At 46.0% G+C, this 13,846-nt stretch overlaps 1 protein-coding gene across 1 annotated transcript in view; it reads left to right on the top strand.

The window, feature by feature from the left end:
- Positions 1–12,695, top strand: part of cpox (coproporphyrinogen oxidase) — a 34,223-nt gene extending 21,528 nt beyond the window's left edge. Inside the window, exon 7 of the mRNA XM_086007052.1 lies at positions 10,057–12,695. Within this exon, the coding sequence (XP_085863178.1) occupies positions 10,057–10,144 (88 nt within the window). The 3' untranslated portion in view covers positions 10,145–12,695. The remainder of the gene's footprint in view (positions 1–10,056) is intronic.
- Positions 12,696–13,846: the final 1,151 nt, after the last annotated feature.

The following is a 13,846-nucleotide window of genomic DNA, read 5'->3' as shown; positions in this document are numbered from 1 at the left end:
AGCTACGTCACTACATAAATTTAAAACAGAAATAGACAGTTTCCTAGAAGTAAAGGGAATTAAGGGTTACGGGGAGCGGGCAGGAATTTGGACATGAGTCTAGGTTCGGATCGGTCATGGCCCTGTGGGTAGCGGAGCGGGCCCAGGGGCCGTGTAGCCTGATCCTGCTCCTATTTCGTGTGTCTAATTCTATTAGATTCAGGAGATGGTTCTGTGATAGTGGATTGGCGGTTAGGATCAGATCAGCCATGATCTTATTGAATGGCGGAGCAGGCTCGAGGGGCCGATTGGCCTACTCCTGCTCCTATTTCTTATGTACAATACAATTAAGGGGATTATACTAAAGTACACTGAGTCTCTTGTGGCTCCTCCACAGGCACCCCCCCCCCCCAGAATCCCCATTAATGGCCAGTGTCAAACGAACAGGGGGCTTGATGGTTCTCTCCGAGCGTCGACGACCCTCAGGCGGCGGAAGTGGAACGTCGGGAGAAAGCATGGAGCCTGGCTGTGGTTGTTGCGGCGTGTCAGGTGCGGCGAACGCAGTGTCTGACTGCGAAAATGACGATGAGGCATCTGTAGGCGGTTCAACGGCTGGCTGTTGTAGTGATGCAACGGCGGTCGTCCTCAGCGAGGTGGTTGGGCAGGCACTATTGTTTCAGTGCGATCGAGGTGAGTGGCTTTCAGACGGTCGATGGAGACGGTGTCCGGTCTGCCGCCTACGTCGACGGTGAAATATTTCTCACCGGCAGATATGACACGAAATGGGCCGGCGTATGGTGATTTAAGTGGGTCTCTGTGCGCGTCGTGCCTGATGAAGACATAATCGGCGGACATGAGGTCTGCAGGAACGTGAGGCCTCTGTAAGCCATGATGCGAGGTCGGGATGGGCAGGAAGTTCTTGGCCGCCTCGCGATGCTGGATAAGCTGCTGAGTTGCAGAACACGGTTCTGTATGCGGAGGCAGGAAGTAATCAGGGACCCTCAAGGTTTGCCCGTAAACTAACTCAGCTGATGAAGACTGAAGGTCTTCCTTAGGAGCCGTCCTTAGCCCTAGCATCACCCAAGGCAATCTGTCTACCCAGTTGGATCCGCGCAGGCTGGCACGAAGGGATGCCTTAAGCGACCGATGGAACCTTTCGCACAGGCCATTCGCCTGCGGATGGTAGGCGGTGGTACGGTGTAGCTTGGTACCTAAGCCGTGTGCAATGGCGTTCCATAATTCGGAAGTGAATTGTGGACCTCGGTCCGATGATATGTCGGATGGGACGCCGAAGCGAGCCACCCACGACGACAGGAATGCCCTGGCAATATCAGCTGTAGTGGTAGCGACCAACGGAATCGCCTCTGGCCACCTGGTGGTGCGGTCCACTATTGTGAGGAGATGTGTGAAACCCCGTGAACCGGGGAGAGGACCTACTAGATCCACGTGCACGTGGTCAAACCGTCGCTCTGGCACTGGAAACTCAGCCAAAGGGGCTTTAACATGCCGGTTGACTTTCGCTTTTTGACAATCAATACAATTGTTTGTCCAATCTCGGACATCTAAGTGCATGCCCTTCCACACGAACTTGCGGGACATGAGACGTTGCGAAGCTCGCATCCCTGGGTGCGACAACCCGTGTATCGCCCGAAAGACTTTCTTGCGCCACTCGACCGGCACTATGGGACGAGGCACTCCCATGGACGTGTCGCACAAAAGGGTGGTTCCTCAGCGACTTGCCAACTGGAAGGCGTGGTCCGGTACGCTTGAACTTCGGGGTCAGCCAACTGCTCTTCCGCTAAGCCAGCGAAATCGACGCCCAGGTTAACTGCCAGGACAGGAGTGCAGGAGAGGCAATCGGCCACAAGATTGTCCTTGCCCGAGACGTGTCGTAGATCGGTGGTGAATTCCGAAATGAAGGTGAGGTGGCGCTGTTGCCGCGCTGACCAGGGTTCAGACGTTTTGGCCATGGCAAACGTGAGTGGTTTGTGGTCCACAAACACGGTGAACAGGCGTCCTTCTAGCAGAAAGCGAAAATGTCGAATAGCCAAAAACAGGGCGAGCAACTCCCTATCGAACGTGCTATACTCGCATTCGTTCTTGCGTAGTTGGCGGCTGAAAAAGGCCAGCGGCTGCCAAGTTCCGTCTACCCACTGCTCCTGCACCGCTCCAATGGCGTAGTCCGAAGCGTCCGTCGTGCGAGCGATTGGTTGCGCCTCGAATAGGGTGTGCCAGCATGGTTGCATCTGCCAATGCTGCTTTGGTATCCAGGAAGGCCTGGTCCATCTGGGGAGTTCAGTTGATGAGGTCTTTGCCAGATTTCCCTTTCAGTGCTTCATACAGCGGTTGCATCAACTGCGCTGCCTTGGGGACAAAACGATGGTAAAAATTAACCATCCCCAGGAATTCCTGCAAGGACTTAACAGCGAAGGGACGTGGAAAAGCTGTAACAGCCTCGACCTTGGTGGCTAGTGGAACGGCGCCGTCCGATGTTGTCCTGTGCCCCAGGAAATCGATGCTGGTGAGACTGAATTGGCATTTGGCCGGGTTGACAATGAGGCCATGCTGGCTTAACCGAGTGAAGAGCTGGCGTAGATGTAACAAGTGTTCCTTGGGGTTCTTACTAGCGACGAGTATATCGTCCAGATATACGAAAAGGAAAGGCAAATCCCGTAAAACAGAGTCCATGAGCTGCTGGAAAGCCTGCGCTGCATTTTTTAACCCGAAAGGCATTCTGAGAAATTCAAAAAGGCCAAAAGGTGTGATGACCGCCGTCTTGGGAACATCTTGGGGGTGCACCGGGACCTGGTGATACCCGCGGACGAGATCCACCTTTGAAAATATTGAGTTTCCAGCCAAATGCGCTGAGACATCCTGGATATGAGGTATGGGCTACCTGTCCGGAGTCGTGGCTTCGTTTAGTCGTCTGTAGTCACCGCAAGGCCGCCACCCTCCACCTGGTTTGGGGACGATATGCAGTGGAGAGGACCAAGGACTGTCAGACGATCCCGAGGCGCTCCATTGTTTGGAATTCGGCTTTAGCCGCCGCGAGTTTGCTGGGTTCTAACCTGCGCACCCGGGCGTAAACCAGTGATCCGCTCGTGGTGATATGGTGTGCCACACCATGTTTCGTGACTGCTGCCGAGAAGGTAGGCCGGGTGAGCTCTGGAAACTCGCTGAGTAGGCGTGTAAACCCGTCTTGAACTGGTACCGCACAGGCGACCGACCAGGACACGGCGGTGGTGCGGTGGCAGGGCACTGTGGTAAGTGGACGCATGAATAAGGCAGCAGTTTTTGATGTCGACTAGAAAACCATTTGCACAAAAGAAGTCGGCTCCTAGTATGGCCTGTGACACTGTGGCAGTGATAAATTGCCAGAGGAACTGCTGATCGCCGAAAGTAACGGTAACCGTCCGTTTCCCAAAAATGCGAATCGCCGCGCCATTGGCTGCCTCGAGTGCAGGGCCGCGGCCGCCAGATTGTAGATCCAGCCTGGAAGCTGGCAAAATGCTGCACTGGGACCCAGTGTCGCAGAGGAATCGCCTCCCCGTTGTGGAATCCGTAACATAAAGTAATTTCCCCGTTGAACAGACCGCCATGGTAAATTGAACGCGCTTTTCAGGGCTTGTCGTCCTTTCCGAAGGGTGATGGCTTGCTGAAGGATTTTTTTGGGGGGAGAAACTGCAGGGAGGCTTGCAGCATCGAGCTTTGGCGCCAAAACGGGCATGGTACGTGCACCAGCCTGCTGGAGGAGGGCTGGGCTTCGCACGCGCAGGAGAAGGGCGCCTTGTGGCTGCACAGCACTGCTGTGAGACTGCAAAAAATTTTGTCTGCCTCTGCCGCGAGCTTAATACAGTCGGTGATCTCAGAGCTGGCCAAGGCTGTCTGCACCGCGTCAGGTAGCTGGCAGAGGAAAGTTCTCGGAATAAAAAACATTGGTCTTCCGAACCAAGTAGGGTGAGCATTTAGCTCATTAATTCCGAAGGCTTTGAGTCCCCGATGCCTGGCATGGCAATGAGCCTGCGTGCGCGCTCTGATTTGTTAAGGCCAAATATTTACAGTAAATGAGCTTTGAGAGCCTCATACTTGCCCTCGTCTGGTGGACTGCTCAGTAGGCTGACGACCCTCGAGACCGTGGCGCTGTCTAGAGCGGAGACCACGTAAAAATAACGGGTCGAATCCGCTACGATCTCCTGCAGGTGAAACTGTGCCTCCGTCTGTAGGAACCAAGCTTCTGGTTGCTGCTCCCAGAACTGAGGCAATTTGAGGGCGACTGCATTTGTGCTCATGTTGAATTCTCTTCGAAGTTTGTTCGACGAGATCGGGGTCACCAATGTAGGAACGGAGGTTCCTAACTAAATAATTCAGCTCAACTCGATGGATTAAAAGACTGGAATTTAATAACAACGAAGTTTGCTGGATGTTACAAGGAGGAAATCAAAACACGTTAGTTCAAGATGCCAGGTAGTTGAAGACTGTTGGAAAGTTCTCTAAGCTGACGTCATGACGTCCCCACATTCTTCGCGCCACTGGCGGTCACGTGATCGGCGTCATGACGCCACCACGCAGGATAAAAGCAAACACACACTGTAAAGGTAACAATCAGTTTAAGGGTGCAGTCCCCGGCTGCACTATAATATAATTAAGGGGATTATACTAAAGTACACTGAGTCTCTGTGGCTCCTCCACAATGCTTTAAAATGATAATTGAGAAGGACATAAGTATGACGAAAACCAGGGTAATAGATTGGCGAAAAGCTGATTTTGAGGGGCTGAGAATAGAACTTGGGAAAATAAAATGGGCAACAATATTTGCAAACAATGATGTAGAACAGCAATGAGAAACATTTAAAATGGTGTTCAACAGAGTGCAGGAACAATATATTCTGCTAAAAGGAAAGAACAAACTAAACACTAATGAGACTCCATGGATGAATAAAACCATAAGGGAACAATTGAGGGTAAGGAAAGAGACATACATCAAGTACATAGACAGCAGGGGAGTGCATGATAAGGGAGAATATGAAGAGATTAGGAGAGAAGTCAAAAAAACAATTAAGAAGGCAAAGAGGAACTATGAAATTAAATTATCAAAGAACATAAAACAAAATTGTAAAATATTTTAGACACATCAATTAAACAAAAAAGGAAGGGAGGTTGGTTTGGGAATAGGGCCATTAAGGGATAGACAGGATAATACCACAGGTAACGATAGCGAGATGACAGAAATATTAAATAATTATTTTGCTTCAGTATTTACCAGGGTGATAGAACAGATGGACATGACATTGGATGATGAGATTAGTAATGAGATAAGTGCATTTAAAATAGAGGGGCTATATTAAATAAACTAATCAAACTTGGAAGATAAAACCCCTGGTCCAAATGAATTGCATTTTAAAAGAATCTAAGGAAGAGATAGCAGAGGCATTACTACACATTTAATAATTTGTTAGAAAAAGGTGTAGAACCAGAGGGCTGACAGATAGCTAACGTAATACCTATATTTAAGAAGGGGATAGAACATGTCCAGGGAATTATAGACCAGTCAGCTTAACATCGGTGGTAGGAAAAATAATAGAATCCCTACTAAATGAGAAAATAGATGAACACCTAGAAATCAAAAACATAGTAATGAATAGTCAGCATGAATTTCAAAAGGGAAAGTCTTGCTTGACCAACCTCATTGAATTTTTTGAAGAGGTAACAGAGAGTAGACAATGGTAATGCAGTAGATGTAATTTATCTAGATTTTCAAAAGTCCTTCGATAAGATACCACATAATAGACTGATGAACAAGGTCAGAGAATGCGGAGTCTGAAGACAAGTACCAGAATGGATAGCTAGCTGGCTTCAAGACAGAAAGCAGAGAGTAGGGGTAAAGGGTAGTTATTCACAGTAGCAGAAGGTGGGTAGTGTTCCACAAGGATCAGTGCTGGGACCATTGTTGTTCACAATTTATATTAACGATTTAGACTTTGGAATCAAAAACACAATTTCAAAATTTGCGGAAAGCACCAAATTGGGGGGGGTGGTCAATACTGAGAAGGACTGCAACAAATTACATTAATAAACTTGCAGAATGGGCATATAATTGGCAAATGAAGTTCAACACAGATAAATGTGAGGTAGTCTAGGTGGGGTAGAGGAACAAAGGGATCCCGGAGTACAAATACACAAATCACTAAAAGTTGCGACACAGGTTAGCAAGGCCATAAAAAAAGCAAACCAAGCACTAGGGTTTATTTCTAGAGATATAGAATTGAAAAGTAGGGAAGTTATGCTAAACCTGTATCGAACCTTGGTTAGACCACAATTGGAGTACCTCATACAGTTCTGGTCGCCATATTATAAAAAGGATAGAGGCATTGGAGAAGGTGCAGAGAAGATTTACAAGGATGATACCAGAAATATGAGGGTATACATAATCAGCAAAGGATGAACAGGCTGGGTCTCTTTTCTCTTGAAAAAAGAAGGCTGAGGGGTGACCTAATAGAGGTCTTTAAAAATTATGAAAGGTTTTGATAGAGTGGATACAGAGAGAATGTTTCCACTTGTGGGGAAGAACATAACTGGAGGCCATCGATATAAGATAGTCACCAAGAAATCAAATAGGGAATTCAGAAGAAACTTCTTTACCCAGAGAGTGGTGAGAATGTGGAACTCGCTACCACAGGGAGTGGTTGATGTGAATAGTATAGATGCATTTAAGGGGAGGCTAGACAAGCATGTGAAGGAGAAGGGAATAGAGGGTTATGCTGATAGATTTAGATGAGGAAAGACTGGAGGATGCTCAAATGGAGCATAAACACCGGCATGGACTGCTTGGGCCGAATGGCCTGTTTTTGTGCCGTATATCGTATGTAATCCTATGTACAGGAAACTTTGGTTTATCCGGAGGTTAACTGTCCGGAATGCTCGAGCCACCGGCAAAATTCAGGAGTCTGTTCAGTAAGTTTTTTTTCTTTTCGTTGCTTTTTTTTCACCAGTCAGGCTCTGCAAGGCCTAGCTAAAGCTGTTGCTTAGCTACAGAGACGCTTGCAAGCTACGGCCGACTGTTTAGAAGCTGTTAAGCAACAGGGTTTGTTGCTAGATACGGAGCTCAAAAGCTTCCGTATGTTTTAACATTAGCGCTGGTTTGTCCGGCAGTTTTGATGGGACGGCAACAGCTCGGTCCCGTCCCGGTGCCGGATATCACAAAGTTTCCTGTAATAGTTATAAGTCTGAAACCCCATTCCCTAAAATGCATTTCATTATGTAGTTGAAATGGTATTTGTTTGTGAAAATATACTTTCCTTCCGCAAACAATACCAAGTAGCCTCCCTTATTTTACTACTACTACTTTCCTTACTTCTCTCTCCTCATTGATGTCTTCTCGATTGTGCTTATCTATTGGCTTGCCTGTGTTCTGTGGCTGTGGGGAAATGTCTATAACAATAGTGTTTTTGACGATGGCGGGAACACGATAGATAAGGCCTGCGTTCCATGACATAAGTCTGACTTGGGAGCAAGCAGAAAGTGAAAGTTGATGTGAAACTTGGGCAATATGATGAAGGGTGGAGATTGGAGAGAAAGAGGACAAGAAACCAGAAAAGAACATAAGAATTAGGAGCAGGAGTAGGCCATACAGCCCCTTGAGCCAGCTCCGCCATTCAATAAGATCATGGCTGATCTTTGACCTCAACTCCGCTTTCCTGCCCGATCTCCATATCCCTCGATTCTTCCTAGAGTCCAAAAATCTATCTCGGCCTTGAATATACTCAATGATTCAGCATCCACAGCCCTTTGGGGTAGAGAATTCCAAAGATTCACAACCCTCTTGAGTGAAGAAATTTCTCCCCATCTCAGTCTTAAATGGCTAATCCCATATCCAGAGACTATGCCCCCTAGCTCTAGACTCTCCAGTCAGGGAAAACTACCTCTTAGCATCTACCCTGTCAATCGCCCTCCGAATCTTATTTTTCAATGGGATCACCTCTCATTCTTCTAAACTCCAGAGAGTATAGGCCCAATCTACTCAATCTCTCCTCATAGGGTAACCCTCTCATCCCAGGAATCAGTCTAGTTAACCTTCGTTGCACCGCCTCTAAGGCAAGTATATCCTTCCTCAAATACTGTGCACAGTACTCCAGATGTGGTCTCGCCAAAGCCCTGTACAATTGTAGAAAGACTTCCTGGCTCTTGTACTCCAACCCCCTTGCAATAAAGGCCAACATGCCATTTGCCTTCATAATTGCTTGCTGTCCCTGCATGTTAACTCTGTGTTTCCTTTACGAGGGCACCTAAATCTCTCTCAACACCAACATTTAATAGTTTCTCACATACACACCCAGAAAGTCACAAGAACGTGTTACATTTTTGATGCTTTGATTTAGCATATAAGTCCTCTTTAATTGAGGAAGATGGTGATCAAGGCCAATACAAACACTGGCCCAGATATTCCGATCGCAGGCCTCCCGCGGGCAGAGGACTGCGTTCTGGAAAGATCTGCGCCCTTACCTGAGGGCTCCCGGGAGGCGCACAATTCCGATGCTGGGCCTCTCCAAATTGCCGGTGCGCAGGGCCCACGTATCCCAGAGGCGCAGGTAGATCACGCGGGCCAATCACAGAAGGGAATCTCCCCTCATACATTTGACAGTAAGACCTGTGAAATATATGAATGGAGATCACCCCCAAAACATAGTAAAACTTTAAATAAATATTTTTTTTAAATCACATTTTTAAAATGACTTGAAATGACAAATTAACTATTTTAAACAAAAATTTTAATTTTTGTAAAAAATAATTCGTTTTTTACAGGGCTAAAAATAAACTTACCTTTTTTAGTATTTTAAAATGATAAATCAGTGAGAATTTTTTTTTAATTTTTACTTTTTTCAACTCTTGAACAGGCGCAAGAATTGTAAGGGTTTTCTGCGGGCGGAGTGTCTCCAAAAAGCAGAACTATCCGCCCGCAGAGGCCCTTCTCCCGGGCAGCCGGAGGATCTGTCAAGTGACAGATCGGAAATGCCGGTTTCCAGCGCATGCGCTGTGCATTCCTGAAACCAGCATTTCTGATGTCCCTATGGGTGGGTACACAGCGCGTGCCCACCCGTAGGGATCGGAATATCCAGCCCAATATTTTGGAGTGAGAAATTGTACTATTTTTTTTGGCAATATTGGCCCAAAAATTGCTGTCAAAATAACAGCGAGGCTAATAGCGCTCGCCGTTATTTAAGTGCAAATGCCACAGCAACTTCAGGCGAGGGCAGATACGCAATTAAACGTGGAAATTGAAATGTTACTTTTGAAGACTCACCGCACCGCCATTAGCTTCGCGAAAATGGCAACTTGCTATCATTTAAATGCATTGAGCGTCGTGAAGTTCCTGTACTTGCACTGTAGGTCCGAAGTAAACTCGCCACAGAAAGTTAAGTCAAGTCATTTCAAGTATAAATACCCTTTAACGACGTGATAAATGTTAATTAATGCCAGTCACCCTCTCTGACACTGAAAATTTACTATTACAAGTGAGGAGTCTCATTCCTTCAGGATTTAATTGTTGTTGGAGTTTTTTTAATGATTAAAATTTTTTTAAATAAATGTACTTTTTCTTTGGTTTAAAAGAAAGAGGAAAAAAAGGCAATCTTTTTTTCCCTCTCTATTTCTCATTCTGTACCTGATTTGGCATTGAATTCACCCACTCTAACTTGTACTTCCTTGTCCAAACCTTGCGCTGTTCATTTCACAATCCTTCAATCTGTGGTTAAGGAGATACAGTTGCTTGCTCTGTTCACTCAGATCCCAGATGCCCTGTAGAGGGCGCCACACCATTTCTATCTCGCACTTGCAGCGCAAAATATCATGGAGATTAAACAGGGAAGGGCAAGTTTAACGACTGGCAGGGGCCATTCGTTTTCTGGTTACAGGAATTTTTGGGACATAAATGACTTCTGGATAAACCATGTGTATGCACATGGATACAAAGAAGGCACTAAGTTATACAGCTTTATTAAAGTTGCTTTGCTTTTTTCAAAATACAGATAGATGTCAGGACTGCACTTCACTCATGTTCCATGTTTGCTTTTTGTCCTGCAGATGGGAATACATGCATAATCCTGCCAAGGGCACGAAAGAGGCAGAAATTATAGAGGTATTGAAAAATCCCAAAGACTGGGTCCATTAATAATGCAGATAAACAAGACTGCCCCTGAAAGCAGAAGATCTTTTAAATTTTCTTTTGTGGCACTGTTTTGTAAAATTACGATAATATGTGTAACATTGAGCTTAACACGGTGGCTATATATATTTCATTCATATCAAGAAAATATGTTGGAAATGTTTCCAGCAGAATTGGGATTATTTTTTAGACAGTGTATTCAAATGAACTTGGCATAATGGCCTAGAAATTGGGTTGGGGCGCCAGAGTGGTGCAAAAGTCGCCTGAGCGCAGGATTTAGCGCAGCGTTCGAGGCTTTAGCGATCATCAGATATTCAGTTCCATTGCCCTTAAAGGGAGATGGGGCGAGGCTCGAGGCACTCCGTGTCCCTCTTAGGGCGCTGAAACTGAATATCGCAGCGCAACGTGCTGCAGCGCCACACGCTGCGGTACTGCAGGCCTTCCTCCCATTGTTAAGGGGGGGGGGGGGGGCCTGCAACAGCGCGATCCCCGCTCGTGAGTGCCGGCAAATGAGCCTGGCACCAAGGAGAAGTGCCGGGCTCTCGGGAAACAGCCGGCAATGCCGCGGGGGGGAGGGGGGGTCAGGAGGCCGGGGACGGAGGTGCTGGCAGGCGGCCGCTCCGCACCTCCACCTTAACTTGCGCCGCTGCCGGCACAGTAAGGCCCCGTGAACCGGGCGCGGGTAGCGAACGGTGCAACTGCGGCGTTCGCTACCAAATATCGCGAATGGGGCGCTGCGCACACCGATGATGTCATTGGCGGCGCAGCGCAAATGGCTAACGCCACCATTAGCGCCCCTGCTGAATATCGCAGGAGGCGCAGCCAGTGGCGCTACAGCCACTGACTGCCTCTTTAGACGCTAACAGGTGGTGCTACTCACCCAATTTTTCCCCCAATATGTCTTATCTTTTTTAACTCTCTTTCAACTACCATCTGAGATGATCGGAGATGGACAAAAGCAGTTTCTAAAGACTTAACCTTTGAAATGAGCGCAATAGACTTTGTGCTGTTTCCATTGAGGGTTAGGAAAGAAGAGCCATCTCTCAGTCAGTCTCTGAGCACAGTATAAATTTTGCCTTAAGAGTGATGTAAGAATCAAGTGTGCCACTCCTGCAAAAATTGTTTTGTGTCTTGTAAGTGTTGTGCCAATTGTTTAAAAGCCTGTGAACTGTTTTCTAAAACAGCAATAAAAGGGAAATTGTGACTTTTACTATGTTGATGTGTTTCTCAAAGAATGATTTCCTTTATAATTGGTGTGATACAATAGTCATTTTCCACCAAAGTCAGAACTAAAGTTTGTATTTATAAACATTTAGAAAAACCACAAAGAAGAAAGTGGAAAATATAATTTATTTTCTGTAGATGATAAATAGAGATTCAAAGTTTTTTATACTTTAGAATCGGCGAAAGCACAAAGTTTCTCTGGAAAAATATCACGCTACACAATTGAAAGTAACATTGTTTGAGAATTTTTTTTTCATGCCACTGTTTTTATTTCCATGACATTTTTTGGATCTGGTTCAGACGATGGGATTTTCTGAATGGTGCATGCGTTGAAATGTTAATTGTTTCCGTGATGGTAAAGGCCAAATAACTTTTGACACTTTGATATCAAGCTGCACATTACACACTGTGGATGTAATAAACCGAGTCATTGTGTGTGTCTTTCTTGATTTTATGAGTCTTGCAATTTTTTTTACATAACATAAGAAATAGGAGCAGGAGTAGGCCAATCGGCCCCTCGAGCCTGCTCCGCCATTCAATAAGATCATGGCTGAGCTGATCCTAACCGCCAATCTACTATCACAGAACCATCTCCTGAATCTAACAGAATTAGACACACGAAATAGGAGCAGGATCAGGCTACACGGCCCCTGGGCCCACTCCGCCACCCACAGGGCCATGACCAATCCGAATCTAGACTCATGTCCAAATTCCTGCCCGCTCCCCGTAACCATTAATTCCCTTTACTTCTAGGAAACTGTCTATTTCTGTTTTAAATTTATGTAATGATGTAGCTTCTACAGCTTTTTGGGGCAGCATATTCCATGGACCTACCACCCTCTGAAGTAGTTCCTCCTCATCTCAGTTTTGAAAGAGCAGCCCCTTATTCTAAGACTATGCCCCCTAGTTCTAGTTTCACCCATCATCGGGAACATCCTCCCCGCATCCACCCGATCCAACCCCTTCACAATCTTATATGTTTCAATAAGATCGCCTCTCATTCTTCTGAACTCCAATGAGTAGAGTCCCAATCTACTCAACCTCTCCTCATATGTCCATCCCCTCATCCCCGGGATTAACCGAGTGAACCTTCTTTGTACTGACTCGAGAGCAAGTATGTCTTTTAAGTATGGACACCAAAACTGTATGCAGTATTCCAGGTGCGGTTAATAATGCCCTTTTAACTTCTCTTGGTCAGATTCAAGGCTTAAATCACCGTTTTAACTTCATTGCTTGCTCTCTATGGCACTTTTATTCTAGTTTTGTATGCTGTTATATATTTTGTTTTTCTGTTGGTCCTGATTATTATTAAAAAATTAGCATTTTAGCAAGATATGCTAATAGTAGTCTATTTGGAGTAGTTAATGAAATGACTCTGACATTCCTATAAATGGGAGAAAGAAGTAAAGACTTTCATTTCTATAGTGCCTTTCATGACCACCGGACGTCCCAAAGTGCTTTACAGCCAATGAAGTACGTTTAAAGTGTAGTCACTGTAGTCCACACAATCGCGGTGATTTTAACCCTCAGCGCAAACAGTGCGGGGAGCATTTTAAATGGAGTGGCTGCGTTTCTTGCTTCGTTCACGATTTTAAATCCGCCAGTCTTGGTGGCAGATGAGATGCCCGCCAGACTCCAGTTAATAAACATAAATCGGGGGTTCTATGACGCACTTGGGCCCCCGCTAGCATTTTAACTCCCATCCTGAGCATAGCACCTGTCGCGGTTGCCCTGTCCAGCTAAGGTAAGTTTTTTTTTAATTTCCTCAGTGGGCCAGGAGGAGCAGGAGTGCTCCCCCGAATTATCTTGCTGCTGGCACTCGCTTTCAAATGCTTGCGGATGGCTCCAGGCTGTCCGATTTCCGTCTTGTCCCGCTGGCCAACTGCCGCATTCCGCCAGAATAAGCCAAGCAACTGACCAGCGGGACTCCACTGAGACCTGGCAGTTAAAATCTGCCGGTCGTACAATTCACTCCCGCGCAGGCTTGCCGTCCACTCCCAACAGCTGCCCTCCGCGGCAGAGAGTTAAAATGGACCCTAAGATACTGTTTTTTTCAAGCCCAAAATATGGTCATGAGAAAAGGCAACTAAGAGACACCCACAGCTTAATTTTGTGTCTGAATATTCTCTAGATACTAAAAGTGTAATACATGACCACTACCTTCATTGCTTCGTAAGCTATTTTTATAGCCCTATTTAGTGGCAGCAAATGAGTATTGCACAAACTTTTTTTATTCCCTTCATATAATCCATATGAAAAGACTTGAAATAATCCTTTGATGTTTTTCCCTTTTGGTATACTTAACTTGACTCTAAAGGGACTCCATTATATATAGTAGGTTACTTTCTAAATTTGACAAGGGGAATCCTATAGATAGAAGCTGAAATAAGGAACCTGGGTGTTGCTTGCTTACTGCCTACTATTTGTTACAAGGCACCAATGTGCAACGGCAATGTGCAGTTGAGGAGTGATGATCCTGGCATG

Source organism: Somniosus microcephalus, chromosome 14 (assembly GCF_052327205.1).
Source record: "Somniosus microcephalus isolate GS21.2 chromosome 14, FLI_Smic_1.0, whole genome shotgun sequence".
In the NCBI taxonomy this organism is placed as follows: domain Eukaryota; kingdom Metazoa; phylum Chordata; class Chondrichthyes; order Squaliformes; family Somniosidae; genus Somniosus; species Somniosus microcephalus.
This window is presented reverse-complemented; position numbering and strand designations above follow the sequence as displayed.